General features: G+C 41.8%; 1 protein-coding gene across 1 annotated transcript in view; it reads right to left on the bottom strand.

The window, feature by feature from the left end:
* Positions 1–869: 869 nt before the first annotated feature.
* ADAMTSL3 (ADAMTS like 3) overlaps positions 870–26,752 on the bottom strand; it is a 730,739-nt gene continuing 704,856 nt past the window's right edge. The window contains exons 28-31 of the mRNA XM_082255626.1: positions 19,175–19,379; positions 12,822–12,931; positions 1,707–1,921; positions 870–1,361 (exon numbers count right to left, since the gene is read on the bottom strand). Coding sequence (XP_082111752.1) covers positions 1,252–1,361; positions 1,707–1,921; positions 12,822–12,931; positions 19,175–19,379 — 640 coding nt within the window. The 3' untranslated portion in view covers positions 870–1,251. The remainder of the gene's footprint in view (positions 1,362–1,706; positions 1,922–12,821; positions 12,932–19,174; positions 19,380–26,752) is intronic.

Here is a 26,752-nt window from a genome sequence, read left to right as displayed (position 1 = left end):
ATGACTCTCTATCCTTTTACAATGATCTACTATAACAATTTACAGAAATGCTTCTCTCCATCAAATGAACCTTTGATGTTGCGTCAGTTAATTTCCCTCTCCCTTTTGTAACTCTATTCAATGGAAATCCCCATACTGCATGAAAATATAAGTTGCTTGGTTCATGTTTACCCGGCATAGTAAACTAACAGAAGCAAGTGTGGTTAAAACGAAATCAACGACATGCTCAATTTAAGCTACATAACCTAACACAGACCTTACATAGGTCATTTATTAAATTGTGACCCATACCACAGGCACATGCTTTTTTAGTACAATTTATCCACATGTCACAGTAAGCCCATTCAGCATTAGAGTATATTGTATAAAAGCAACATGGCTACTAGACATAAAAATTGGATTATGAAAAATAGGTTTTAATAATATTATGAATCTATAAAAGCTTTTGGTGCTTATCAGATATGACTTTATTTAATATGGAGTTGTTACAGCATGAGAGTGAGATATTTACAACACACATCTAATTCCCTGTCTATTAATTCCATATAATACTGTAAATCAAGACTTTTTAGCCTCTTTTTGCAACAAATGGTGGGTATGAAACAAAAAGGCTACACTGCAGTTATAATTATCTTTGTAGATATGGAATCTTTTTTAAACTTTTTTTTAAAGTTCGCAGTTTTAGCTTCTTAACACAACTTATTTTAAAGTTTGAAACTTCAGCTTCTTAACAAACTTAATTTAAAGTTTGAAACTTCAGCTTCTTAACAAACTTATTTTAAAGTTTGGAACTTCAGCTTCTTAACAAACTTATTTTAAAGTTTGAAACTTCAGCTTCTTAACAAACTTATTTTAAAGTTTGAAACTTCAGCTTCTTAACATAATTTATTTGAAAGTTTGAAACTTTAGCTTCTTAACACAACTTAATTTAAAGTTCGACATTTTACCTTCTTAACATAACATATTTTAAAGTTTGAAACTATAGTTCCTAACATAATTTATTTGTTTTCTTGGTCCTTCAACATTAGTTATCTTATCCTTGTATCATCTATAAAGAGGGCTTCGGCCACACAAACTATTTATTTCAATTTTAGGTTTATGCTTTTGTGTTTCCAGCAGGCCAAAGGGGTTTTCCATTGAATAGACCTCTAAATTCTAAATATTAAACCTAAATGTACAAACTTTTTACAAGTTTTTGAGGATCCTTCTCATCTCTTCAGTTTACCGCAGTGCACGGTTTTTCAGGAGAAGTTACGCTCCGTTACACGATTCACAACATCTCTGTTTGTAGAGCTCTAATAAGCACAGCTTAAGCTGTTTTACAAATGTACAGTAGTGAGTTGTATCCTTGCATTCTCCTTCTGTAAAATAAAAGATCTAATTAAAACACAACGGTGGAAAAATAAGGCACAGCATACTGCAGAACATAACACCATGTTAAAGTGTAGCCATCACTTACAATGAGAGCAACCATTTTGAATTAATATGCGGGGGGAACTTTGATTATGTCATAATAACAGTCATACAACTAGTTCTTGTGAAATCACAGGCTGGAATATACACGTCTCTGTTGTTTGCCGGTGATGGGTGCACTTTAAATGTCGTGTCGGGAGTAGTGCTCTTTTCTGGCAATTATACACATCTGTTAGGGAGATTTTGTTTTTAATACAATTGTCAATGATTGTAATAGCCAAATATTTGCATACTTCCACAGGACGTAATATTGCAGCGCTGCCAAGTCATGGGCCTCCGTTTCCACACGCAGTATTGATCAGCCAAGACTTTGCCGTTCTTCCTATGCACACAGTCTACTTTCCGAGACTGAAAACCATTTCCACATGCTGCAGTGCACGGTCTCCAGGGGCCTGTCCTCCAGTACACATCGCACATCTCTGAAGAACAGTCCCGTCTGGAAGCAGGCCTGGGGATAAAACACACCACAAAACATTTCCCTTTAGTATTTCCAGCTTCTAAAACAGCACATACAAAGCATCAAGCCTTTGCTGCAAGAGAGCATCACAAGGACAATGGGTTAGATTTAGTAATAGAGTAGAGGCTCTTCACTTAGCAAATAGAATGTAAGCAAACAAGGTGAACCGCTAATTGATCGGAATATCTAGTCATGTGCTAGTAAAAACCCTGCCTTTATTATTTTCCTAGCACATGATTGCCTATTCATAACATCATCTTATCTAGAAACTAAACTCTCCGTCGGCATGAACTATTTTTAATCCTTATGCTGCTAGCATTAGGAAACAGATAGGAAGGTATATTATATTTACTTGTTTTAAACTTTTTTTTTACATTTCTTTAGTTGATTCCTGTTTTCCAGGCCCAGGTCAAAATGATGTCATATATCCTAGGAGGGGAGGAAGGGGAAAGGGCTCAGCATTTATGTCTGAGCTAAGGGCAGATGGATTTCAGGAAGTAAATTCTACATAAATCCTCTGCCCTTGCTCAAGAGGTACGTGTCTAGAAATGCTAGAGGGGTGTTTTTCAAAGTGATTTACAATAAAATAAAGCATTGAGACATGGATGGATGGGGGAGTTTGCTGTTAATATTAAACATTTTAAAAAACAGTGTTTTATAGTTTGTGGTGCTCAGATACAGTTAAGTTCCACTTTAAGATTGGGTTTGCATATGTGTGGCTGCGAGTTTGGGCCAGGGGTCTGGTGCGTGACTGTTTACCGGTTCTGGTGCGATTCAGGTCCGAATTTTTCCTGAATTCGCACCTGAACCGGACCCAAGCACACACAGGACCATTTTGCAATCCACTACACGACTGCCCCAGGCCTGTGTTAACCGGCTTCATTGCGTTCCAGGCACACTCGGCTGTCATGCGAATTGGATGTAGGGAAGCCCACATCCAATTCGCACATATGTGAACCTGTTACATGAACAGCCATTGAATCAATTTCACTGTTACCAATTTTAGAAAGAAAACTATATGTATTTTAAATAATATAACACTGCATATAAGGAAAGCTCTATGTATGCAAGTCTAGTTACTACTAGTTACTAGTTACCTACTAGTTAAAAAAGCACAAGACTTTGCAGTTTTTTAAACTGATAACACTTATCGACTTAGGGTCCATGCATTCTGGCTTAAAAATTGCTGCTTTTACAGAAGTTTTGTGTTTTTCCTGTAGAAGCAGCTCAATGTTATCCTATGTGGCCATGCACAATAGGACGATTAGAGGCAAATGTAAGACTTGTGTTTAGAAGAAGGAAAAAAACCCTCTGGTTTGCATTTTTGGTTGGAACTTTCTGGCAGAAGAAAGCAAAACTCTCCTAAACTGTGTACAAAAACGCTATATGTGAGCGTGTTTTTTTCTGCCAGGGGAACTGGCATTTTTTAAAGCTCAGTGTGCATTGAGCCTAATTGTTTAAAGGTGTATTTTTTTTGCATTTCAGAATACTCTGGTGTCTTCACTCTTTGCCAGAGCTAAGGCTATCATTGCTATTGGTTTTGGTGAAGGTCACATCTATTCAACACACCACCTGAGCTTCCTGTTGGACGTTTTTCTTCTCCACGGACTCTTCTTTCACTGTTTTTCTAGTGTACATTGATATATTGTGACACTATGTATCTAATATAGATTGTTCATTTTTTTGTGTTTTCCACCAAGCGCTGCATACTCTTGTTTTCATTCTACTGGGTTGAGGTACAACAACTTTCTTATGCCAGCAGCTGGTAATATCAAAACACTATTTTTCTTTGATTTAGCGCAGTATATACCTGTTTTTATCATTGCTATTACACACTTCCAGGAGTGTCAGATGCCTGGGCCCACACTGCTTGCTGTGATTTCTTCTGCTGGTCCTTAGATCGCTATAGGACACAGTCACGGCATATGGTCCGATGCATGTAGCCACAGTGTGCAGTAGAAGGCCAAGCATCTGTCACTTCAATGAGGTGTAGATACTGTGCAACAGAGAGAAAATTGCAGTTAATGCCTACTGCAAAGGTAAGTATACTTCTATTATGGGGTGCTTATATAGTGTCTGTATTTATTCCAGTCTGCATACTTTAACCAGAATAGATTGCATGTAAAGGTTTATAATATTAGAATAGATTTTTTACAATAATGTTTGCTGAAGGTTACCAGTAGGGATGATCAAACTTTTGAAAAGTTCGGTTTGACCAGAACACTCGAACTTCCCGAAAGTTCGGCCCGGATTTCAGAACCCCATTGGGACTTCGGTAATCAAAAAACACCATTTTGAAGCCCTAAAACCCAATAAATGCCCCTAAAAAGTGCCTAGGGTTCTGGGTCATGCCCCAGGGACTATTAATCACACAAAAAAAAGTTCTTAAAAATTGTCATTTTTGATAGAGAGACAATTATTGAAAAAATTATTGAAAAAAAAAAAAGAGATTTCTTTGGATTTAGTGTCTGGGGGGTCTAAAAAATTTACCTGTGAAGTTTCAGCTCTGTAGCATGTCCAGAACCAGAAAAAAAAAGATTGTTTGTATTAGAATTGCAGTAGAGCAGGATAGTGGCTCCGCTATGTTCACACTCGGCCGTTTTTGTTGCAGGCGTTTATTGGGCTTTTTTTGTGGACGTCTTTGGAGGCAGGCATTACATCTGAACTTCTGTGTAGGGGTATATATACTGTGACAGGAAGTCAGGTAAATCTGGGAATGTAGTCACTGAGAGGAGACACATTCCCACCTGCTTTGAAAGTTCACTGATACTATAGGGTGTTGGCTGCAGAGAGAGCCAGCAGGAAGTTGAAAACCATTCAGCTGTTCAGAATGAGGAGATCAAGGACTCTATAATTTGTCCAGAGAAAATCTATTGAGTGCTGCCTCCTGTCGCTGTGTGAGCTGGGAAGAGGAGGACAGACATATGTGTACCTCCCGACGCCGTGTGGGCATGGGAGAAGGACTGCTGCCGCCTGTCGCCGTGTGGGCTGGGAGAGGGGGACAGTCGGATGTGTGCCTCCCGACAAGCTGGTGAGCATGGGAGAAGACCCCCTACAGCGATGTGAAGCTAAGGAGGGTAACCACGAGTGAAGACGTCTCAAAGGTGAGAAGACAAAGTGTTCCATGTGAAGAGTGTGAAGAGTAAAGGGACCTGTTAAATGAACTGTGTTCAATGTGAAGAATCTGAAGAGTAAAGGATCCTGTTATAAATGAACATGTGCTGTGTGAAAGAAAACAAAGGGACATGTTCAATGGACAATGTTTGTGCTGTGTGAAAAACAAACAAATGGACATTTGAGTGTCTGCTGTAGGATCAGCAGTGTCGGCCCAACAGTAGGTTGGGAAGACTTCTTAGGTAGGTTCCAGCTGTGAGAAGGTAGCCGCCCATAGAGGCAAGGATTTATTTTGTCTTTTATTTTATTTTGGCTGTTTTGATGCTTGCAATTGTGTTAAGTAAATTGCATGAATAAATCAGTCTTGTTTTCAACCTCTAATCGGCTATCTCTCTGTGAAAACGCACCCCCAAAGGGGTCATCCACGCCTACCACCGAGCTAATCCCTCACATATGGTGGAGGTATGCAGTGGGCAGAAGCAGCAAGATCCCTGCAAGGAAGTGCAAATGTTTGATGAACTTTGTCTGGTGCATGAGATTGCACAATCTATGTGTGCAGGAGAGAAGATCCTGACAGAAAAAAAAAAAAAAAGTGTTTTAAAGAGACAGGGGTCTCAAAATTTTTTGATGAACTTTGTTGTGTCTGGTGCAAGTGACTGCACAAACTGTGTGCGCAGGAAAAGAGATCCTGCAAGAGAGAGAAAAACTACATGTGTTGAAGAGACAGTGGTCTGAAAATTGTTTGCTGGACTGTGAAAAATTTGTTTGTGGAGTTATTGAAGATGGGGCGGTCCAAACGCCTGAAAAATGCAAAGATAGATGAAATGAGAGACCGGATTCTTTGGATGGAGGGGATGTTGCCGTCTGAACCAGCCCCATCCATGCCTAAAGAGAGTCTACTAAAGAGGAAGGTTGTTGTCCCTAGCAACACTGATGAAACTGCTATGGAGACGCAGTGTGCTCAGATGAAAAGTAAACTCAAAATGGAGGAGATGTTGAAACATCTGATTATATCAAATGCAGCTCAACAGCAAGCAAATGCAGCTCAACAGCAGGCAAATGCGGATTTTCAGCAGAGCTTTGCAGCTCAACAAAAGGCTCATCAAGAGAGCATGGCAGGCTGGAAACAGAGACGCCAGCAGCCAATGGAGGCCATCGGTTTGGAAGAAACCGAGTATGTGTGCAGGGCTGAGTTGGATGCCTTGCAACGGAAAATGGAAGAAAAGGAACAAGCCTTGGAATTGCTTAAAATGGAGCATAGAAACTTGCAGGAAATGAATGAACTACTCAAGTCTCATGTGTTACAGTGGGAAGAATCCACTGCTCTTCTTTTGGTCGAGTTGCAAAAACGCAGAGAGACTATAATGGAGAAAGATACCATCCTCATGGAAAAGGAAAGTGAAATTCAGACTTTGCAGAAGCAAAGTATGGCTGATATGTTGGAGTTGCGCAATCAGCTGGAAAAAAGTCTTCAGTGTTTGGAAGTTACAAAAATAGACCTGCAGGAGTCGCAGGAACAGAATGTTGCTCTGAAAGCGACATTGTCTCTCAACGACAAAGAGAAAAGTGAAAGAGAGGCTAAATTACTGAGTACTGTGTATGAGCTCACTACTTTGAGCAATGTGGTAAATGAATGGCGTGCGGACTGTGAAAGTTGGAAAGGTGAAGCCCAACGTTTCCAGCAGCAGTTAAAGGAGAAAGAAGCCTGTGTGGCAGAATTACATTCTTATTCCCAGATGCTAGCCAATGAGGTGAAGGCTCTTATGCAGGGAAAAGAAGATTGTGAACATAAGAGGGAAAAAGTAGAGGCACGGCTTCTGGAATCGCAAGTCAAGGTGTCAGAAGGTGACCGAGTGTGTGCTAAGCTGTCAGAGAAGGCAAACCGACTGCAGGTTGAGTTGGACAATGTTACAAATCAGCTTTCTCAAGCAGACAGCAAATCTAGAGAAATTGCGGAAGATTTTTCTATCTTGGAATCGCAGCTGCAAGACACGCAGGAACTCTTACAGGAAGAGAGGTGTCAAAGGCTGAGTTTTAGCACAAAGCTCAAACAAATGGAAGATGAGAAAAATGGCTTCCTGGAACAATTAAAAAAGGAGGCGGAAGCAAAGAAAAACCTATCAGAGCAAGTCGCAACATTGCAAGCTCAGATAGCGGATATGAAAAAACGCATGGAAAAAAGCGTTGGTTCATTACAGTGTGTTGAAGATGTGAAAAAGAAGTTTGATCAGATGCTTGGTGAAGAGAAGACTGTGTCTGCAAAATATGCAGAAGAACGCGCACGTGCAGAAACGGAGGTGCGTGATAACGAGAGCAAAGCCCTGTTCTTGGCTCGCTCTTTGGAGGAAGCTCTAGAGTGTAAGGCTGAACTAGAAAGTGTTAAACAGCTGCGTACAGAAATGGAAGAATTGGTCAGCTCCAAGGATGATGTTGTGAAAAGCGTTCAGGAGCTAGAAAAGTCTAAGCGAGCCTTAGAACAGCAAGTAGAAGAGATGAAGATTCCGTTGCAGGAACTGGAAGAGGAATTCCAGGCAACAGAGGATCTGTCCCAAAGAGGGGATAGTGTGCCTGATGCAGTTTTTAAAAGGATCAGTGTTTTGGGGTCTGTCCTGAGTGAGCCTCAGAAATGTGATGACATGTGGCTTGAATCACCCCTTTGGAATAAACCGTTCCTTCAAAAACTTCAAGCATTGGAAAATGTATCATTAGAGCTTCAGCAAACAAAGGAGCTGAGTAAGAAATGTGATGATTTCTCAGTTCAGGCTGAAAACCTAGTGGGGAAAACTAAGGCTGTTGGTGAAAACGTGAAGCAAATGAATAAGTGCCTTTCAGGGAGTGTTTCCAAAATGGAACTGGTGAAAGACGGGTGGCAGAAGTTTGATCGTGATCTTGAGATGCATTCCATGTGGAATTCAGATAGAGAAAAAGAACTAGGTGACCTTGAGCGGTCAAATAGTTCAGCAGAAAGTGCATTGAAGAAACCTGTAAAAGAATGTGTTGCAGTTCCATGCTTCTTCACTGATGCAGAGAGGAGGTCTATAATGGATACCACCCAGATCGCTGGGTTCAACTGTGTTGTTGCCTTTAACCCCTATGTTGGTGTAAGGAAAGTTGATGATGTTCTGGTTGACTACTTCTGTGAAGAGTTTGGCAAGAAATATAAACTGAATATCAAATCAAATAGTAGGCCTTTACTGCGACTCGCTCAGGAGGGCGAAAAGTTTAAGAAGTTGATGAGTGCAAATGCTTCCGATCTGCCTATGAATATGAAATGTTTGGTGAATGATATTGATATCTCTGGGAAAAGGAACAGGGGTCACTTTGAAGAAATGTGTGACAGCCTGTTGTCTCAATTGGAAAATCCTCTGCACAGCATCTTAGAGCAAGCAAAGCTCAAGAAGGAAGATCATTCCCTTTTACAACAAAAAGTCAATGATTGTGTACAGCTGTATGGAGAGGCAACTCAAGTCACAGAGGGATGTCAAGAGTCCCTACTTGGAACAAAGCTTAGTGAAGCAAAGGTTCTCAAAGTTTTGTGGAAAACATTTATGGATTGCAGAGAGAGGCGTCTTAAGAATGTTGAAGACATTAAGACTAGCCCAATTGAGTTGCCTATGGATCACGGTCCTCCATGGTGGATTGGACAGACGGTTATGAGGGACAAGCTGTCTGACATTTATGAGAAAGCTGTCAATGAAGATGACAGAAACGAGAAGGAGCAAAATTATGCCAAAAATGCAGTTGAAGAATGTGTATATGAGATGAGAGACAAACTGTGTGGCATTTATGAGAAATCTGTCAGTGAAGATGACAGAAACAGTTTCATCCGGAAGCTTGAGGATAATAGGAGGCTTATCAGTGAGTCAGCAGTGCCTGACACATGCGTGCCTGGAAATATGTGTCCCAACCCTAGGGTTGAAACAAGAGGGGGGGGGTATGTGACAGGAAGTCAGGTAAATCTGGGAATGTAGTCACTGAGAGGAGACACATTCCCACCTGCTTTGAAAGTTCACTGATACTATAGGGTGTTGGCTGCAGAGAGAGCCAGCAGGAAGTTGAAAACCATTCAGCTGTTCAGAATGAGGAGATCAAGGACTCTATAATTTGTCCAGAGAAAATCTATTGAGTGCTGCCTCCTGTCGCTGTGTGAGCTGGGAAGAGGAGGACAGACATATGTGTACCTCCCGACGCCGTGTGGGCATGGGAGAAGGACTGCTGCCGCCTGTCGCCGTGTGGGCTGGGAGAGGGGGACAGTCGGATGTGTGCCTCCCGACAAGCTGGTGAGCATGGGAGAAGACCCCCTACAGCGATGTGAAGCTAAGGAGGGTAACCACGAGTGAAGACGTCTCAAAGGTGAGAAGACAAAGTGTTCCATGTGAAGAGTGTGAAGAGTAAAGGGACCTGTTAAATGAACTGTGTTCAATGTGAAGAATCTGAAGAGTAAAGGATCCTGTTATAAATGAACATGTGCTGTGTGAAAGAAAACAAAGGGACATGTTCAATGGACAATGTTTGTGCTGTGTGAAAAACAAACAAATGGACATTTGAGTGTCTGCTGTAGGATCAGCAGTGTCGGCCCAACAGTAGGTTGGGAAGACTTCTTAGGTAGGTTCCAGCTGTGAGAAGGTAGCCGCCCATAGAGGCAAGGATTTATTTTGTCTTTTATTTTATTTTGGCTGTTTTGATGCTTGCAATTGTGTTAAGTAAATTGCATGAATAAATCAGTCTTGTTTTCAACCTCTAATCGGCTATCTCTCTGTGAAAACGCACCCCCAAAGGGGTCATCCACGCCTACCACCGAGCTAATCCCTCACAATACACACACACATGTATGTATATATACACATACACATATATAGGAGTGAAAGTAGCAGAACCCTATGCCTGCGCTAATGAAATAATTTGCAGGCATAGGGCTTCCGCTACTTTCGCACCTATATGTGTGTATGTGTATAAATACATATAAGTGTGTTTGTATCTATACCCCTATACAGAAGTTCAGATGTTATGCCTGCCTCCAAAGACGCCCAAAAAATGCCCAAAAAAAACCTCCTGCAACAACACACCTGGGCGTTTTTGTTGCAGGCATTTTTTTGGGCAAAATGCCCAAAAGAAACGCCGAATTTCGAACAGTCAATGTTCGGGTCAAACCGATGGTTGACCCAAACCGTTCGATCATCCCTAGTTACCAGCAGATATGCGGCCTTCCAGGTAGTCCACAGCATGTATGTGAGAAGGGGCAACATCTGCATCAAACTGCATTGTTATTATGACTAGATGTTGGCCCATTACACAGAGAAGAATTACCTTGATGAAAACAACCTTCCTCTTTCTGCTACAGGCCCAAAATATTGTGAATCGGTAATTTCCCCACCAAAAAAGCTTACATGCACCATTTCTACATATTCATTACTGAACCTTTGTTTTGGTGTTCTATTTTAAGATCTGAAAATACAGCAACATAGAAGGGTAACTTTCCCATCTCATAGTCTGCCCTTGCAGACCCTTATTTTTCATAGTCTCTGTGGCAGCATAACTTGCCAATTTAGATATATTGTGAAATAGCAAAGTCTCAATGTGAAAAAGAGGTGATCATGCACATATATAGTAAATGGCATGCTCCCACCAAAGTCCTGCCTATGGGGACGTAACGCGTACGGAGGGAAGAGGAGCCAGTGACGTCACCCGCCATCCATAACCAGGATTGTGTTTTACTGCATGGCTGCATAACACACACTGGGTTCGGTGCCTGTAACAGTAATTTTATTCCTATGCGATTTAATAAAGCTGTGGTTTTAAGAGTTTACGCACTATGTCCAACACTTTGGTTTATTTCAGGTGAATGGATTGAAGTGATCCCTGAGTGAGGATTCCAGGTCCTTTGTGAGTGTGTCATCTGCATTTGGTATCCATATACTCCCTGAGAGCCTTTGCTTGTCTAGCCCCTCTGGTGACATAGGGGCTATTCCTGAGGTGAGAAGACAGTGTGGCTGGTGAAGGACGCACAGAGTGGAGCACACCATTTACTATATATGAGCATGATCACCTCTTTTTCACATTGCTATTTCATCATATTGCATTTTATGCTGTTCAGCGCTGCACTGTTTATTGATTATGTAAATGACTGGGATTTGATTTATTGGCCCTTAGTGTTCAGCAGATTTTTTATAGTATACTTAGGTGTGCTGATTTTATTTATATATAATTCAGATATATTGGTGCTCTGAGCTCCAATATACCGTGTATGACTGAACAGACTTGGTCTCCTGTGTCAAAGATCCAGTCATTTCCAATGAAGGGGTCTCAGGTGGTAGAAATATTTGCAAATATTATCTAAAGCAAAAGAGAATATAGCAATACAATATATCCATGTGGATACTGTCAGGTCCAGCGGTAGCAGGCAGCAGAGTTAGGGCTTGTTCACACTTGACTAAATTTCGAATTCTTAACAAACGCTCCTATAGCATTAGTATGGGCGTTAGACTCGCTTTAATGAGCTTTGGTATGGGCGTTACACAGACATTTTACAAGCGTTCATGAGAACTTAAAAATGCTCCCCAAACGCCCTATGGGCAGTTCTGAAGCATTTGACGAGCAATAAGGAGAGTTAAAACTTCTCCACAAATGCCTATTTCATTACAGTTAATAAGCTAATCTTAATGCCCTGCAACTGCTCCACTACTGCCTGCCAGAGAAGCGTTACCATAGACTTAATGGGAGGCCTTAAAAAGCTTCAAACGCCTCCTGACTCGACATGAGGCTTTAATTTTGAAGAGACGCTAATGCTTCATTTTTTGACAGTGTGAACAGCACTGTGTGCTGTCTATTGTATCTTGTGCATAGGCGTTTGAGGGGCATTTTTAATGCCTCTCAAATGCCTGCTTTTAATGCGAGTGTGAACTCAGCTTTAAAGTGATACTAAACCCTCCTATCCTTTACATCTAAGGAAGATGTCATCTTAACCTGTTTGATCTGAAATTGCCATGGTGCTACACATGTGATCAGCTAAGACATTAGCCATTTTTTGACTTGACAGTTTGAATGACAGCTGACATAAGCACACTAGTAACTGAATGCATGCCTTGCACATAAATTTTTTGGTTAAATCCAAAGGTTCCATTCCCCATTCAGGTACACTCAGGTAGCAATGTCCAAATACTTTGGGATCAGATCATGTTCATGTAGTTCTGCCACCTATCTCAGACTTTTATGAATGTAATTAGTGTGCTGCAACGGTATATATATTGTTTTGCTAAATATCTCAGAAATGTTGGAAGTAAATTGAACATGGGGAGCGAGGGGTCTCTGTAATTATTTCTGTTTCATTTTCAGATGGTCCAATCTACCATCAAAAACTTCTGCTTTCTTGTCAGTGAAAGGGACAAGTATACTTTAACTATATAATACATTGTTTATAGTCTGTAATGTCAAGAGTGAGCAACATTAGAATTCTTGGTTTTAATAGTATTCCATTTTTTCCTCCAGATACATATAGATTACACATTGTAGATGTTTGTAAGCCTTCTATTTTAACGTCAAGGATTGTGACTGTACAGCATTTAACTAAGACATTAAATGCTACAAATCTCTTAGAGTGGTGAAAGCCATAAAGGCCTTCAGATGATCTTACCAGAACATCATAACAGCTAAATGACAGAAAAAAACAATCTGCCGTTTTTTGGACATGTACAATTTTTCCACCATAAAATTGGCATGCCAGTGAGTATTACATCTGTAATATGTTACTGGCTTCTTAGCTTTAGATGGATTCAAATACCTCTTCCTTCTATCACAGTAAGTGTCTGGCACCACTGTTCCATTCCGGTTCTGACACACAATGTGCCGATGCTGTAAGCCCATTCCCTGTCCGGTGCAGCGATTAAAACACTGAAAGAAAAAGACAATGTTCAGACTAAATACAAAATCATTCATAATCTTTCTGACTAGCTTAAACTGGACCATACACATATCTTACATCTGGATGGATATTTAAAAGGTAATGTAAGTCAATCAGTCTATTTCTGTGTCTTGAGCAACACTTAAAAACCTCAGAGTCTTCCCATCTGTACTTTCATACATGATAATATTACCTTCAAAACCACTATACTGGAAGTACAATACCTATATGATTACACAGTCCATGGAAATATATTCCAACTTGACAGGCTCTTCTGTTTAAGCAAATCCTTTAAGTTCAAATATCTGTTGCTGCCACTGTCTGACTCTCCAGCACTGGTACAGATGTATAACTTTTATCATTATTATTATTATTAATTTATATAGTATCCATATTCTCTGCCACACTGTTCAAACTGTAGACAGAGTATATGGGCCTAAAGCAGGGGTCTCCAAACCTTCTAAATAAAGGGCCAGATTACTGTCCTTCAGTTGTTAGGGGGGCTAAGCTATGGCTAGTGGAAGAAAAAAAATGCCCAGAGTCAGTGGGAATAACCAATGACTTAAGCCCCGTACACACGAGTCGAAATTCGGCTGGGAATTTTCGTCCGACGATCGATCTGCCGATTTTCGGCTTGTTAGTATGATGCTTCCGACAACCGACTCCGACTTTTCGGCCGAAAAAATTCTGGTGTGCAGGCTGGAAATTTTATTTCCTCTGTCAAAACGCGTCCCATTTCGTGCAGTCAGTACAGATTTCGACAGGGAAAAATCTTATGAGCAAGACTGGGCATGCTCAGAGAAGAAAGAACACAAGGAAAGCAAACCAACACATGACATCACTTCTGAAGTAGAATTCTGTCGTGCGGGAAAATTCGTGTGCAGTCTAGAGCACATTCCAACCAACAGATACCACTCTGGACAAAAGACGGACGACCGGTCGGCGGAAATTCGTTGCATGTGTACGGGGCTTCAGGCTTGGTGGTCAGTGGGAGCAAAAAAACTCCATAGCACCTGTGGTCAGTAGGAGGAATAGTGACCCATCCTTGATATTGATAAGAGGAATAGTGCCACATTTTTGCTGTCAGTGAGTGTAATAATGCCCCATCATTGGTGTCCGTTCAAAGAATAGTGTCTGTATTGGTGGGAGGAACAGTACTCCAAGGGCCAGATAAAGGCAAGCCAAGGGCCACTGGCCTATACTTGTATTGTTATATTCCCTGTATATCAATGTGGTCTTTGCAAAAAATTTCCATTCTCTTTTAGATCGGTTGAGAAAATCATAAGGGGATTAACCAAGGACATGTGATTCAGAGACAAAAAATTGAGTAGATTAAAAAAAATAAAAATAATTTATTTATCTGTCTTTTTAAAGTTGTGCCATGATTTGCTTAGGTTCACATCTAGGCAGGTGTGGGAATCTGTGTAAGTCACACGCGTTCCTGCACCTGAAGAAAAATTGCGCTGTGGTTTAGAAGAGGCGTGGGGTAGCCAATAATTATTAATAGCACCTCCACACAACAAAAAATACGGTATGTGTTCCTGTGCGCCGAAACATATAGAACAATGCAGATTCCATGCAATTGTGATTTTTTCCTGTGTTTGCTGCAGGTACAGAAGCCAGAAGCTCATTCAAAAAGATAGGTTGCTGCGTCCACACTAACGCAGCTTCATAGAAACTACATAGATGTGAACCTAACCTACAGTGTAACAGTTTTCCCTAATGTAAACATGAATTGATAGCTGTTTTTTGTTTCCTATGTTCTGTTTTAGTTTGCCTTTTCTGGTGGTGTAGGTCGTTGGACTTGATGGACTTTGTTTCTTTTTTTTTACTGGTTATTTTACTATGAATACTGGCTATTTTATGTCATGCAGTGTTTTTTTTTTTTTTTATATTGCGTAAAACATACTATGCACCTGAACGCTAAAAAAATGCACCAGTATTAATGTATATAAGAACATTGATGTGAGAGTGTATCCTCATTCTCCAGAGAGGCCTGACCAACCTGCTGAAATGTCATGTCAAGTCATGAGGATAGGAACAATCAAAGCTACACTACATGTCCAAGTGTAGCACCCTCCCAGGTAGGTGCTGGCAAAGCATATGTGTGACCCTGTTCTGCTTATCAGGAGGGTCTGAACTGTTAGTTAGCCTGTCACATGCTTCCAGGTGTGACCTGTTGAGTCCGGGGAGTCTCCTTACTGTATCCAGTGAGGGACCTTGTTGGACAGTGGAGGAACCTAGCCAATAGCACACCAGGGTTTATGACTGTCCCAGTGGGTGGGCATTGCTGCAATGCATCCTTGGATTGGCAATAAATCCGGAGGGGGCATGTGACAGGGTGTCTTTTGGTGGGAGCAAAGTCCCAGGAGGAGGTGGACAGCGTTCTCTCCTCCTGCTAATGTGAGGAAGGTGGTCCAGGCATTTGGCCTAGGGACCAGGGGTTGAGCTGTGCTGCAGAAGGATCCAGTGTGTGCTGACCAAGTGGAGTTGCTGGGCAGAATACTTCTGGGAAAACAGTATCGTGAGTACTCAATAATCTGCCCAGGGGTCTGCCAAAGAGAGGAGACCACTCCAGAGGGGTCAAGGGGATCCAGAAGTCATCTAACCCATAGTGATACAGTAAAGGGGGTGCCAAGTTGTTAAACCCTGAAGATAAGGGGGTAAAGGGGGCGCCAGGAAGGGCCCTGAAGTTGCAGTACAGTCTACTTCAAAGGACAGCTACCTTTAGGAAAGGAGTGCCTTAGGAAGCTAAATGGACTCTTTCACAGTTAAAGGCAAAGTAAAGTAAGCGCCCTAGCTGTGACTAGCTAAAATAGCGTTAACCAGCGTCAGTCAGCGTTAACCAGTGTCAATCAGAATATTCTATATTGTCCCAGCCTTATTGTGCATAGTTCAGTTTGATTGGAGTATCCCACTCATCCCTTCTCCTATCCAAGTTCCTTATAAAACCTAAAAACCAAAGAAACTGGACTGGTCCTTGTGTGAGTTAAAAACACTTGGAAACATGTCAGAATGTTCTACTGTTGCTAATGGTAACCCAGGGGAACCCGTCTTCAGCAGCTCCCTTGGGAGTAGTGCTACACAATAATAGAATATTCTATTGCTCATTTTTGCCAAGCAGCACAATTATTATATAAAGTGCCGTCATCTTCCAGTTACTGGCAAACTACTATTACAAAAGCCTCTGAAGGAATAGGCAAGGCTTTTGCACTGTGTACCACATGATCTACCTAGAGGCAGGTTGAAAGAAGTAATCTCTGTTGCCTTTGTCATTTTTCTAACATAGGGGAAAGAAGGGGGTTGGGTTAACCTTTACAATAAATAACTGAAAAGATAGGACAGTAAATTGGTCAACGTTTAGCTAAAGTTTAAATTGAACTGGCTAAAGATGCAGTTTTATTTCACTGAGGAGTTTCCTGTAGAACTTGATAGAAGACGTATGTTTCTACGGCGTTCCATAATTGTTTTGATTTTTTTACACACGTCTGTGGCAAGTCTGCTCCAAGCTCTGGCCTGTGTTTTTTAATTATACACAACCATCTACCAACAAAAGATGTATAATAGGAGCCAAGCGTTCTTACTCATGCACTGCCTCTGCCAAGGTGGTTTAACACTGTTACACATTGATGTTTGGATTGGTTCAGGTCCCTAACGAAAAACACTATAATGAAATATTTCTAAAGTAAATTTCCACACACACAAACATCATGAACTGAATATTGTCCACATCCTTTCAAGTTCAGGTACATGTTATTCTATAAATGCCCCTTCCTACAGGGTGTAAATTTGCTGTATTATTGGATGATTTTGTAAGATTGATGCAAACAATTTTGATGAATTTAATATACAATTATTTCTCCCAGGGAAAAAAGACAATGATTACGTGAGCTGCAAGACAAGGTGTAAAACATATACTTTAAAGCCTCGTACACACGCACCGATTGTTGGCCGTGAATTTTTGGCCACTGCCCGATCGGCCGATTATCGGCTTGTTAGTATGATGCTTCCGGCAACCGATTGCGACTTGCCGAACAAAATCTGGTGTGCATGCTATAAAATTTTTGTTGGCCGTCAACAGAACGACCGATTGTTCGTCAGTCAGTACAGATTTCGGCAGACAAAAATCAGATGAGCAAGACTGGGCATGCTCAGAGAGGAAAAAACACACAGAAAGTAAACCATCACATGACATCACTTCTGAAGTTGGTTTCTGTCGGCCAACAAAAGTCCAGTGCAAGTCTAGAGCACATTTCAACCAACACAACAACACTGGACAAAAGACGGCCGATTGGTCGGCCAACAATCAGTGCGTGTGTACGAGGCTTAAGGGAATCTACAAGTACCAGCATGCAGCAGGGCATCTAGTGATCAAGAGTCCAGACCTAATTTGATATTGAACCCAGATTAAGTCATTCAACAGCCTGTAAGTTAAAGTATCTGTGTTTCATTTTACAAGTTCACTGCTCTATATTGTCATTACTGTATATCATATTGATGTCTGTAGATACTCCTTTGAGTGTGTACCCTATTAGGTAACATTATTAACAACCAATTGTTGTTTTTCAGGACAAGGCACATATAATGGGGTTGATTTACTTAAACTGGAGAGTGCAAAAGCAGGTGCACCTCTGCAAAGAAAGCTTTCAGGTTTTGTTGTCAATGCTTAATTGAACAAGCTGAAGTTAGAAGTTGATTGGCTACCGTGCACAGCTGCACCAGATTTTGCACTCTCCAGTTTTAGCAAATCAACCCCATTGTCTTTTAGGCCGACCATAGATGGAGCAAATTTCTTTCCTGCAACCATAGACAGTGTTGACAGGGGAATCCCTCCCTACGAGCCATTGTGTTTTCCCGGCGGGGGTGGTTTGGGGGAAGCCGTCAATGCTGGGAGAACACAATGATTATTGCTGGCGGCTATAATAGTCGCTTGCAATAATCGCATGTAAAATACGGTAGGCTGGTTGTAGCCAAGATGATTGATTAAATAATTTGGGTACATTCAGCCTGCCCATACATGGTTTGAATCTTGGCCGGTTCTTGCCAAACCGCTCAAGATTTGAAACATCTATGGCGGGCCTTTCTTTTCATGCAGAACTGATGATGAGATTAGATGACAATGCACTTTCTTAGACTTTCTTTGGCAGAATAATGGCTGTAAAAGAAACACAAACAATTATATTAAAGGATAACTTCACCTTTAGTGAAGATATTTTTTAATAAATTCCCACCTTGTATACATTTACCTTCCTCTTTAAAGCGGTAGTATCCCGCTTTTTGACACTTTTACCTACAGGTAAGCCTATAATAAGGCTTACCTGTAGGTATAATTAATATCTCCTAAACCTGCACGGTTTAGGAGATATTTGCAGTGCATGCAGCCGCTCACGCGAGCGGCGCATAGCTCTGAAGGTCCGGGGGAACCTTCAGTTTTCCTAGCCGGCAGCTTGCCGGAAAATCACTCCCGCGCGCGCACGCGGGAGTGACGTCATCGCAGCTCCGGCCAATCACAGCGCCGGAGCCGCCGAACCCGGAAGAGATGCCGAGGGATCATGGCGGCGCCTGCAGCGATGTCCGGGGGTCCGTGTTGGGGCTTCGTTCTAAGGTAAGTAATGCATAATGAGCTAGTATGCTATGCATACTAGCTCATTATGGCTTTGTCTTGCAGGTTTTTTTTTTTTTTCCATTTTCGGGTTTACAACCGCTTTAATTCTACAAAATGATCCTGGCCAAGTCCTTTTCAAACTGGATGTGTGCCATATCCCCATTCATAATTATGTGGCCACTGGCGGCAACCACGAGAATGGTTTATCAATAGAAATTAATTGGGCTGCAGCACCTGACCTCAGTATGAAGAGGAGAGGTCAAGGACCATTAAAGAGAAAAGATAGCTGGAGCATTGGCTGATGGTATAATCCCAAATGGGCCTCACTCAGCAGAGAAGAGTTTTAATTAAAGGACAACTTTACAAAAGTTGAAGTTGTATTTTAAGAAAAACATTTAAAAAAACTCAATGTGTGTGTTTGCAAAGTATGCATACAGCAGTTGTGTGCCTACATTCACAAACTCCGCTGGACCTCAAATATTAAAATCTGAGGGAAAGCTTAATGTGTGTTGCTGACCACAGCAGCAAATCAAATTCCACCTGATTTTCTCTTGCAAAAAAAACCATCTGGTTAATTGTTATTGAAATACTGTGTATGCTAGCACAAATCTAACTCATAGGCCTTTACCTGTCCCCAAGGTTGAGGAACCCATTCCACACAGGCATCAGTCACACAAGGCTTCCTTGCCGCTGGTCGATTGGTGAGTCCACAGTAGTTTAAAGCCAGCACCTTTACAATACCATCTGCCAGTAGTTGTTGGCACGCCACTTGTCTGAGCTGGAATCCTGTGCCACAAGAGGCAGAACATTCAGACCATGAACTTGTGGCCCATCTACAAAAATAATAAATGATATCCTGTGAAAGGGCAAATCCAGCCAAATACACAGCTTAAATACACATACAGCAAATGTTTTATCAGGCAAAAGATTTGTAAAGTACAAATGCTTGGGATCTATTCATCCCTGCAATTCTTTGGCCAGTTGTGAACACTGGGCATGCCCAAAAAACTTAATCAAATTACACATTGGGGGAGATTTACTAAAACTAGTGCACACAGAACCTGGTGTAGCTCTGTCTGCATAGTAACCAATCAGCTTCTAGGTCTTATTGTCAAAGCTTAACTGAACTAACTGAAGTTAGAAGCTGAACGGTTACTATGTACAGCTGCACCAGATACAGTGTGCACCAGGTTTATTAAATCTCCCCCATTATGTAGCACAATATGTCTTGCCCCCTCACTGCACTTACCGACATCTCCCAGCTCTCAAAATGACAGAGGGAGTTGTTTTTTTTATAGAGTAGCTGTAGAACATCTGACACAGTGTTTATAAACACTGTTCAGATGCAAGAGAAAAAAAGATAGAAATTAACATTATTATTAATGCATCCACTCTGTTTCATTTATCTGCAGATCAAAGAGATACTGTATGTTTGACTGTAGAAGGCACCACTACTTTAGTGATCTCCATGAGCTTCTGGGTCCCATGCTGAGCGGCTGCTCTGCTGTATTATGAACAGAGGAGGTTGGCCACTCAGCACAGTTACTATTCAGAAATCGCTTTGTATTTTCTCCATGAATTCAAAGTGTTTTCTGACTGGACAAGGTGGAGAGGTGGAGGAGTGACATCACAATTCTAGTGTTGCATTCAAAAAGTAAAAGTTGGAAAAAAGCATCTATTTTGTTTCCAAACAACTTTGCAATACGATGTACAAGAATCATTTTAGAGTCATTAAAACAAGGCAAATCGTAGGATAAAATGTATGCTTTTTATCTACAGCAACAATTAATTTTTGTTTAACTAACACTTATTAACCAGTTTACGACAACGCGCCGCAGATGTACTGCGGCAGGCAGCCACTCCCAGGCAAATCAACATACATGTACGGCGCTTGCTCTCGGGAGCAGCGGGCAGGTGGCTCCAATTGCCGCCTGACACCCGCGATCGCTCCCCGCTGAGAGAGAATGACGGTCAGCTGTTGTAAACACAGCTGACCGTTCTTCTCCCTGGAATGATCATAGAGCCCATGTGATCCTTCTATATAGGATCACATGTCTCTATGGTCATTTCAGAAGCCACGCCCCCCCACAGTTAGAATTACTCCCCTAGGCTCACATTTAACCCCTTGATCACCCATAATGTTAACCCCTTCCCTGCCAGTGTCATTATTACAGTAACAGTGCATATTTTTAGCACTGATTACTGTAGTAATGTCACTGGTCCACCCAAAAAGTGTCAAAAATGTCAGTTAGGGGTCCGATCTGCCCGTTGCAATGTCGCAGTCCCACAAAAAATCGCACATTGCCACCATTACTAGTTAAAAAAAAAAACAATAACAATTAAATAAATCTTTCCTGTAGTTAGTAGACGCAATAACTTTTGCGCAAACCAATCAAAATACACTTATTGCGATTTTTTTTTACCAAAAATATATAGCAGAAAACAAATTGGCCCAAATGGTAAAAATTTTTGATTTTTTTTTGAGAATGTCATATAGCAGAATGTGAAAAATATTATTTGTTTTCAAAATTGTCGCACTTTTTTTGTTTATAGTGCAAAAAAAAAATCGCACAGGTGATCAAATACCACCAAAAGAAAGCTCTATTTGTGGGAAAAAAAGGCATTGATTTTATTTGGGTACACCGTCGCACGACAGTGCAATTGTCCGTTAAAGTAACGCAGTGCCGAATCGCAAAATAGGGCCTGGTCAGGAAGGGGGCAAATCCTTCCGGTGTTAAAGTGGTCAATATAGAAAGATTTGAGGTTTTTTAGTTTTGGTATTTTTTATCTACTGATTTGCATAAAAAATAAAATCCTTTTTCCAAATCAATATCATAAAAGAAAACCTTGTTTGTCCTAAAAAACAATATATATGCTTTACTTTTTTCTCTAAAGTAATGACAAAAGTATTGGCAAAAAAAACTGGCTCATGCATAAATATAAAAATGATTATGGTCCAGAAGAGGAATGCAGGTATGAGAGCTGAACAGGTTAATGTGCATGCAACTTCATTGTGACTTCATCTGCTCTTTAAAAAAAATATAGCAGAAAGTGTGCAGCGCCCCACTTTCAGATTGCTATGAAAAATTTGGATGGAAATGAAACAACCTATACGGTATGAAGGATATAATTCATATACCTCAATATGGATTTAGACCCACTTTGAAGAACTTCATATGCTGCAGGGTTTTGATCTCTAGTATAAGCGTGGAAGCGTGGAATCCAATAAATCCTCCAATTATATGCCTAAAATGTTCTTAAATCCTTTCAAACACTACAGGTGGAGTTTTCTCTCCCAAAACTTGCCCATCGTACATTCAATATGGCCCAAAAATTGACCAAAAGGAATTTGGAGCAATAAATAGAGCAATAGAGGTACTTTTTGAGGTAAAAATAAATACTTGAATATATTTTTTTAAACTAGAATTTAATGTCATTTTAAGAACTGCAAGAGTCATTTTAATTTTCTGCTGGCATGTGCTACTTCAATTAAAAAAAAAAAAAAAAAAAACTTTAAAATAATTACATTGAACAGAAAAATAATTATTTCATGATAGTATTCTTTCAATGTGCATAGCGAGAGCATATATAACTGAGATAGGTTTGTTTACAAACAAATCTCACATGGTCACCGTGTCATAGTTGTCATTGTGATCACTTGATTGGGAATCATGCTGAATTGGTTAATTGGGACTAAAGCTGGCAACTAGGAGCATACAATGTGAGCTCTCATCTGTAAAATGGGGAATATACAGTATCTCACAAAAGTGAGTACACCTATCACATTTTTGTAAACATTTTATTATATCTTTTCATGTTACAACACTGAAGAAATTACACTTTGCTACAATGTAAAGAAGTGAGTGTACAGCTTGTATAAGGCTGCATTCACATGTCAGCTTATAATCGCGGGCAGAACCGCCGCGGTTCCGCCCGCGATTCGGAGATTTATTGCAAATCGCGGGACGCCTAGCGTTGCCCGTTGATTTGCAATAGCCCCCCAAACGCCGAGCGATGTTGCCGCAATTTACGCCCGCCGAATCGCGGCAACATCGTGCAAACAAAATCGCGGGACGCAATACGCTCCAAAAAAGTACAAGAGCTTCTTTGGAGCGTATTGCGTCCCGCGATTTTGTTTGCGCGATGTTGCCGCGATTCGGCAGGCGTAAATCGCGGCAACATCGCTCTGCGTTTGGGGGGCTATTGCAAATCAACGGGCAACGCTAGGCGTCCCGCGATTTGCAATAAATCTCCGAATCGCGGGCGGAACCGCGGCGGTTCTGCCCGCGATTATAAGCTGACATGTGAATGCAGCCTAACAGTGTAAATTTGCTGTCTTCCCAAAATAACTCAACACACAGCCATTGATGTCTAAACTGCTGGCAACAAAAGTGAGTACACCCCTAAGTGAAAATGTCCAAATTGGGCCCGAAGTGTCAATATTTTTTGTGGCCACCGTTATTTTCGATCACTGCCTTAACCCTCTTGGGCACGGAGTTCACCAGAGCTTCACAGGCTGCCACTGGAGTCCTCTTCCACTCCTCCATAATGACATCACAGAGCTGGTGGATGTTAGAGACCTTGCGCTCCTCCACCTTCCATTTGAGGATGCCCCACAGATGCTCAATAGGGTTTAGGTCTGGAGACATGCTTGGCCAGTACATCCCCTTTACACACAACTTCTTTAGGAAGGCAGTGGTCATCTTGGAGGTGTGTTTGGGGTCGTTATGTTGGAATACTGCCCTGTGGCCCAGTCTCTGAAGGGAGGAGATCATGCTCTGCTTCAGTATGTCACAGCACATGTCGGCATTCATGGTTCCCTCAATGAACTGTAGCTCCCCAGTGCCAGCAGCACTCATGCAGCCGCAGACCATGACACTCCCACCACCATGCTTGACTGTAGGCAAGACACACTTGTCTTTGTACTCCTCACCTGGTTGCCGCCACACACGCTTGACACCATCTGAACCAAATACGTTTATCTTGGTCTCATTAGACCACAGGACATGGTTCCAATAATCCATGTCCCTAGTCTGCTTGTCTTCAGCAAGCTGTTTGCCGGATTTCTTGTGCCTCATCTTTAGAAGAGGCTTCCTTCTGGGATGAAAGCCATGCAGACCAATTTGATGCAGTGTGCAGCGTATGGTCTGAACACTGACAGGCTGACCCCCCACCCCTTTAATCTCTGCAGCAATGCTGGCAGCACTTAACCTTCTAATTCCCAAAGACAACCTCTGGTTATGATGTGGAGTATGTGCACTCAACTTCTTTGGTTGACAATGGCGAGGCCTGTTCTGAGTGGAACCTGTCCTGTTAAACCGCTGTATGGTCTTAGCCACCGTGCTGCAGCTCAGTTTCAGGGTCTTGGCAATCTTCTTTTAGCCTAGGCCATCTTCAGAGCAACAATTCTTTTTTTCAGATCCTCAGAGAGTGCTTTGCCATGAGGTGTCATGTTGAACTTCCAGTGACCAGTATGAGAGAGTGAGAGCGATAACATCAAATTTAACACACCTGCTCCCCATTCACACCTGAGACCTTGTAACACTAACGAGTCTCATGTCCCTGGGGAGGAAATATGGCTAAATGGGCCCAATTTGGACATTTTCACTTAGGGGTGTACTCACTTTTTTTGCCAGTGGTTTAGATATTAATGGCTTTGCGTTGAGTTATTTTGAGGGGATAGCAATGTTCTGAAGAAGCATTTAAATGACTTTAACCACTTGCCGCCCGCCCTATAGCAGATTGACGGTGGCAAAGTGGTTGTACTATCCTGACTGGCCGCCATATGATGTCCAGCAGGATAGAGCACTCTGCATGCCCCCGGGGGGCGCACAGATCGGCGATCGGTGCTGCGGTGTGTCAGTCTGACTCACTGCATCTCCGTTCTCAGTAAAGAGCCTAATGATGTAGGCTCTTTACCATGTGACCAGCTGTGTCCAATCACAGCTGGTCACATAGTAAATAGGAAGTGCCATTGATCGGTTTTCCTCAGTTTGTGCCTGACAGGCACGAGTAGAGGAGAGGCGATCTGCAGCTCTCTTGACAGGGGGGGGTCTGTGCTGGTAATTAGATCATTGATTACCAGCGCAGACCCTTGGGGGAGTGCCACTAGAGCCACCAGGGATGCCCACCCATGGCAACCAGGGATGCCCACCCATGACCACCAGGGATACCCATCCATGGCCACCAGGGATGGCAATCAGGGCTCAGGAACCCTTTCAGTGCCCTCCCCATCAGAGCTGCCCATGATTGCCATCTATCAGTGCCGCTCACCAGTGCCCATCATTGCAATCTATCAGTGCTGCCCCCCAGTGCCCATTATTGCCCACCAGTGCCACCTATCAGTGCCCATCATCAGTGCTCATCAGTGCAGGAATAAACGTATCTGTTTACAACATTTTATAACATAAACAAAAAAACTTTTTTTTTTTCAAACTTTTTTTAATTTTATTATTTGTGTACCAAAAAAAAAGAAAAAAAAACCTTGCGGTGATCAAACACCATCAATAGAAAGCTCTATTTGTGGGGGAAAATTTACATACATTTGGTTTAGGTACAGTATTGCATAACCGCGCAATTTTCATTCAAAATGCAACAGCGCTAAAAGCTTAAAATTGGCCTGGGCAGGAAGGGGGTGAAAGTGCCCTGTGTTAAAATGGTTAAATCAAGCCATTATTCCCCTTTATAACTATAGGCATTGTGAAGAAATTCATCTTCAATGTTCATAACACAAACAGTGAAATCTTAGCTCTTTTCCTATTATTTTCTTGGTAGTCTGCAAGTCATATGATTGATACCCCACTTTGCGGCCCACTCACACCACGTCTGTTGGGCGCATTGCGTTGGTGTGCTTTGCTTCAATGGGACATGCTGCATTTAAATGCAGAGCAACATGCTGCACCGTGTTACAATTCATCACAGCTTGCATTTGACTCCTACTGTGAACAAAAAAAACTGTACATCAATGCAACATGTTAAAAAATGCACATCAGTGCAGCACATCAGCTCAGGTGCATTTAGCACACAGCAACATGCACTACATGCAACAGAAGAGGCTTTTATATTGCCTTAGAGTCTTTGTTTTGATCTTCAAGGATCTTTAAGAATAAATTACTTCACAGTACATGCAGCCAGAGAGGTCAGTGATGACTTGTTTTTAAGGCTCTTTTACTGCTTGTTAAGAATATTTAAAGGCTTTAACATCTATAGTCAAGGCACAGGTGCACTTCAAACTGACTAGTTCATCTCAGCCTCTTTGAATTCTGCTGGTTGAAGGAAACGAAAGCAGAGAGAAGTGACATCACAAAAGGGAAGTTCTAGGGTGGCGCGTTATTGATCTATTGAGCACCATACATTGCTGCTTTTGCAGACAGATAAGTGTTCTGATGTACACAGAGGAAGAAAGAGGAAAGCCAAAGCCAACTGAGCTAAGTAGCAGAACTGACCAAGACCAAGGTCCAAGAGCTTCCAGGGTCTTGCTTCTGCACTGGTACCCCACCTAGGTCACACATACAGTCTATAAAGCTACTAGGAAGGCACTTTGAGATATATTACTGTGATTTTATTTATTGGAAAAGGTGGATGGGTCCTGGATGACAGGTGTGTTTCCTTGCTATTTGAGTTGTGGTCCCTTTTTTTTTTTTTTTTTAAAAGCCACCCGGTGCAAAAAAAAGTGCGACTGGTCCACCTCAGAAGAGGAAGTACCCTGATCCCACCGGGGTGCAAGGCTCCTGACAGGGACTGAGGTACTCACTGGTCCACCTGACCAAAACCAGTCAGACCCCGTTCTCTGAGAGGACTGCCAAAACAGCCCACCCCAAGTACTAGGTGGATCTCCCCCTGAAGGGAAACCCCATGAGAAAGGGTAAACTAAGCCAGAAGGACATATCTACCACCACCCAAGACTTTGAGGGTAGACCAGAGGACCCACACCCTACTAATCACTGTGAGTAAAGTAAGTGACAAACACACAAAGAAAAAACAAACACACAAAAAAAAGTGGGGAAAGGGAAGTGGGGAAGTGCTTTAAAGTGCCATGGTGCGATACCTTGGCAGGCCCTTTGGCCAGGAATCAAAAATTCCTCTGGTCCCAGCCAACAGACCCGGCCCTAGAGGCAGGTGTGAAAAAAGTGTGTAGGTGCAGTGAACAAAGTGCCAAAAAACTCCAGATGAGTTCCCCCACCTGTGAGAATTAAGGCACCTCTGG

This window comes from Pelophylax lessonae, assembly GCF_965119305.1.
Source record: "Pelophylax lessonae genome assembly, chromosome: 4".
In the NCBI taxonomy this organism is placed as follows: Eukaryota; Metazoa; Chordata; class Amphibia; order Anura; family Ranidae; genus Pelophylax; species Pelophylax lessonae.
Note: the sequence above shows the minus strand (reverse complement) of the source record. Positions and strands in the feature narration are given on the sequence as shown.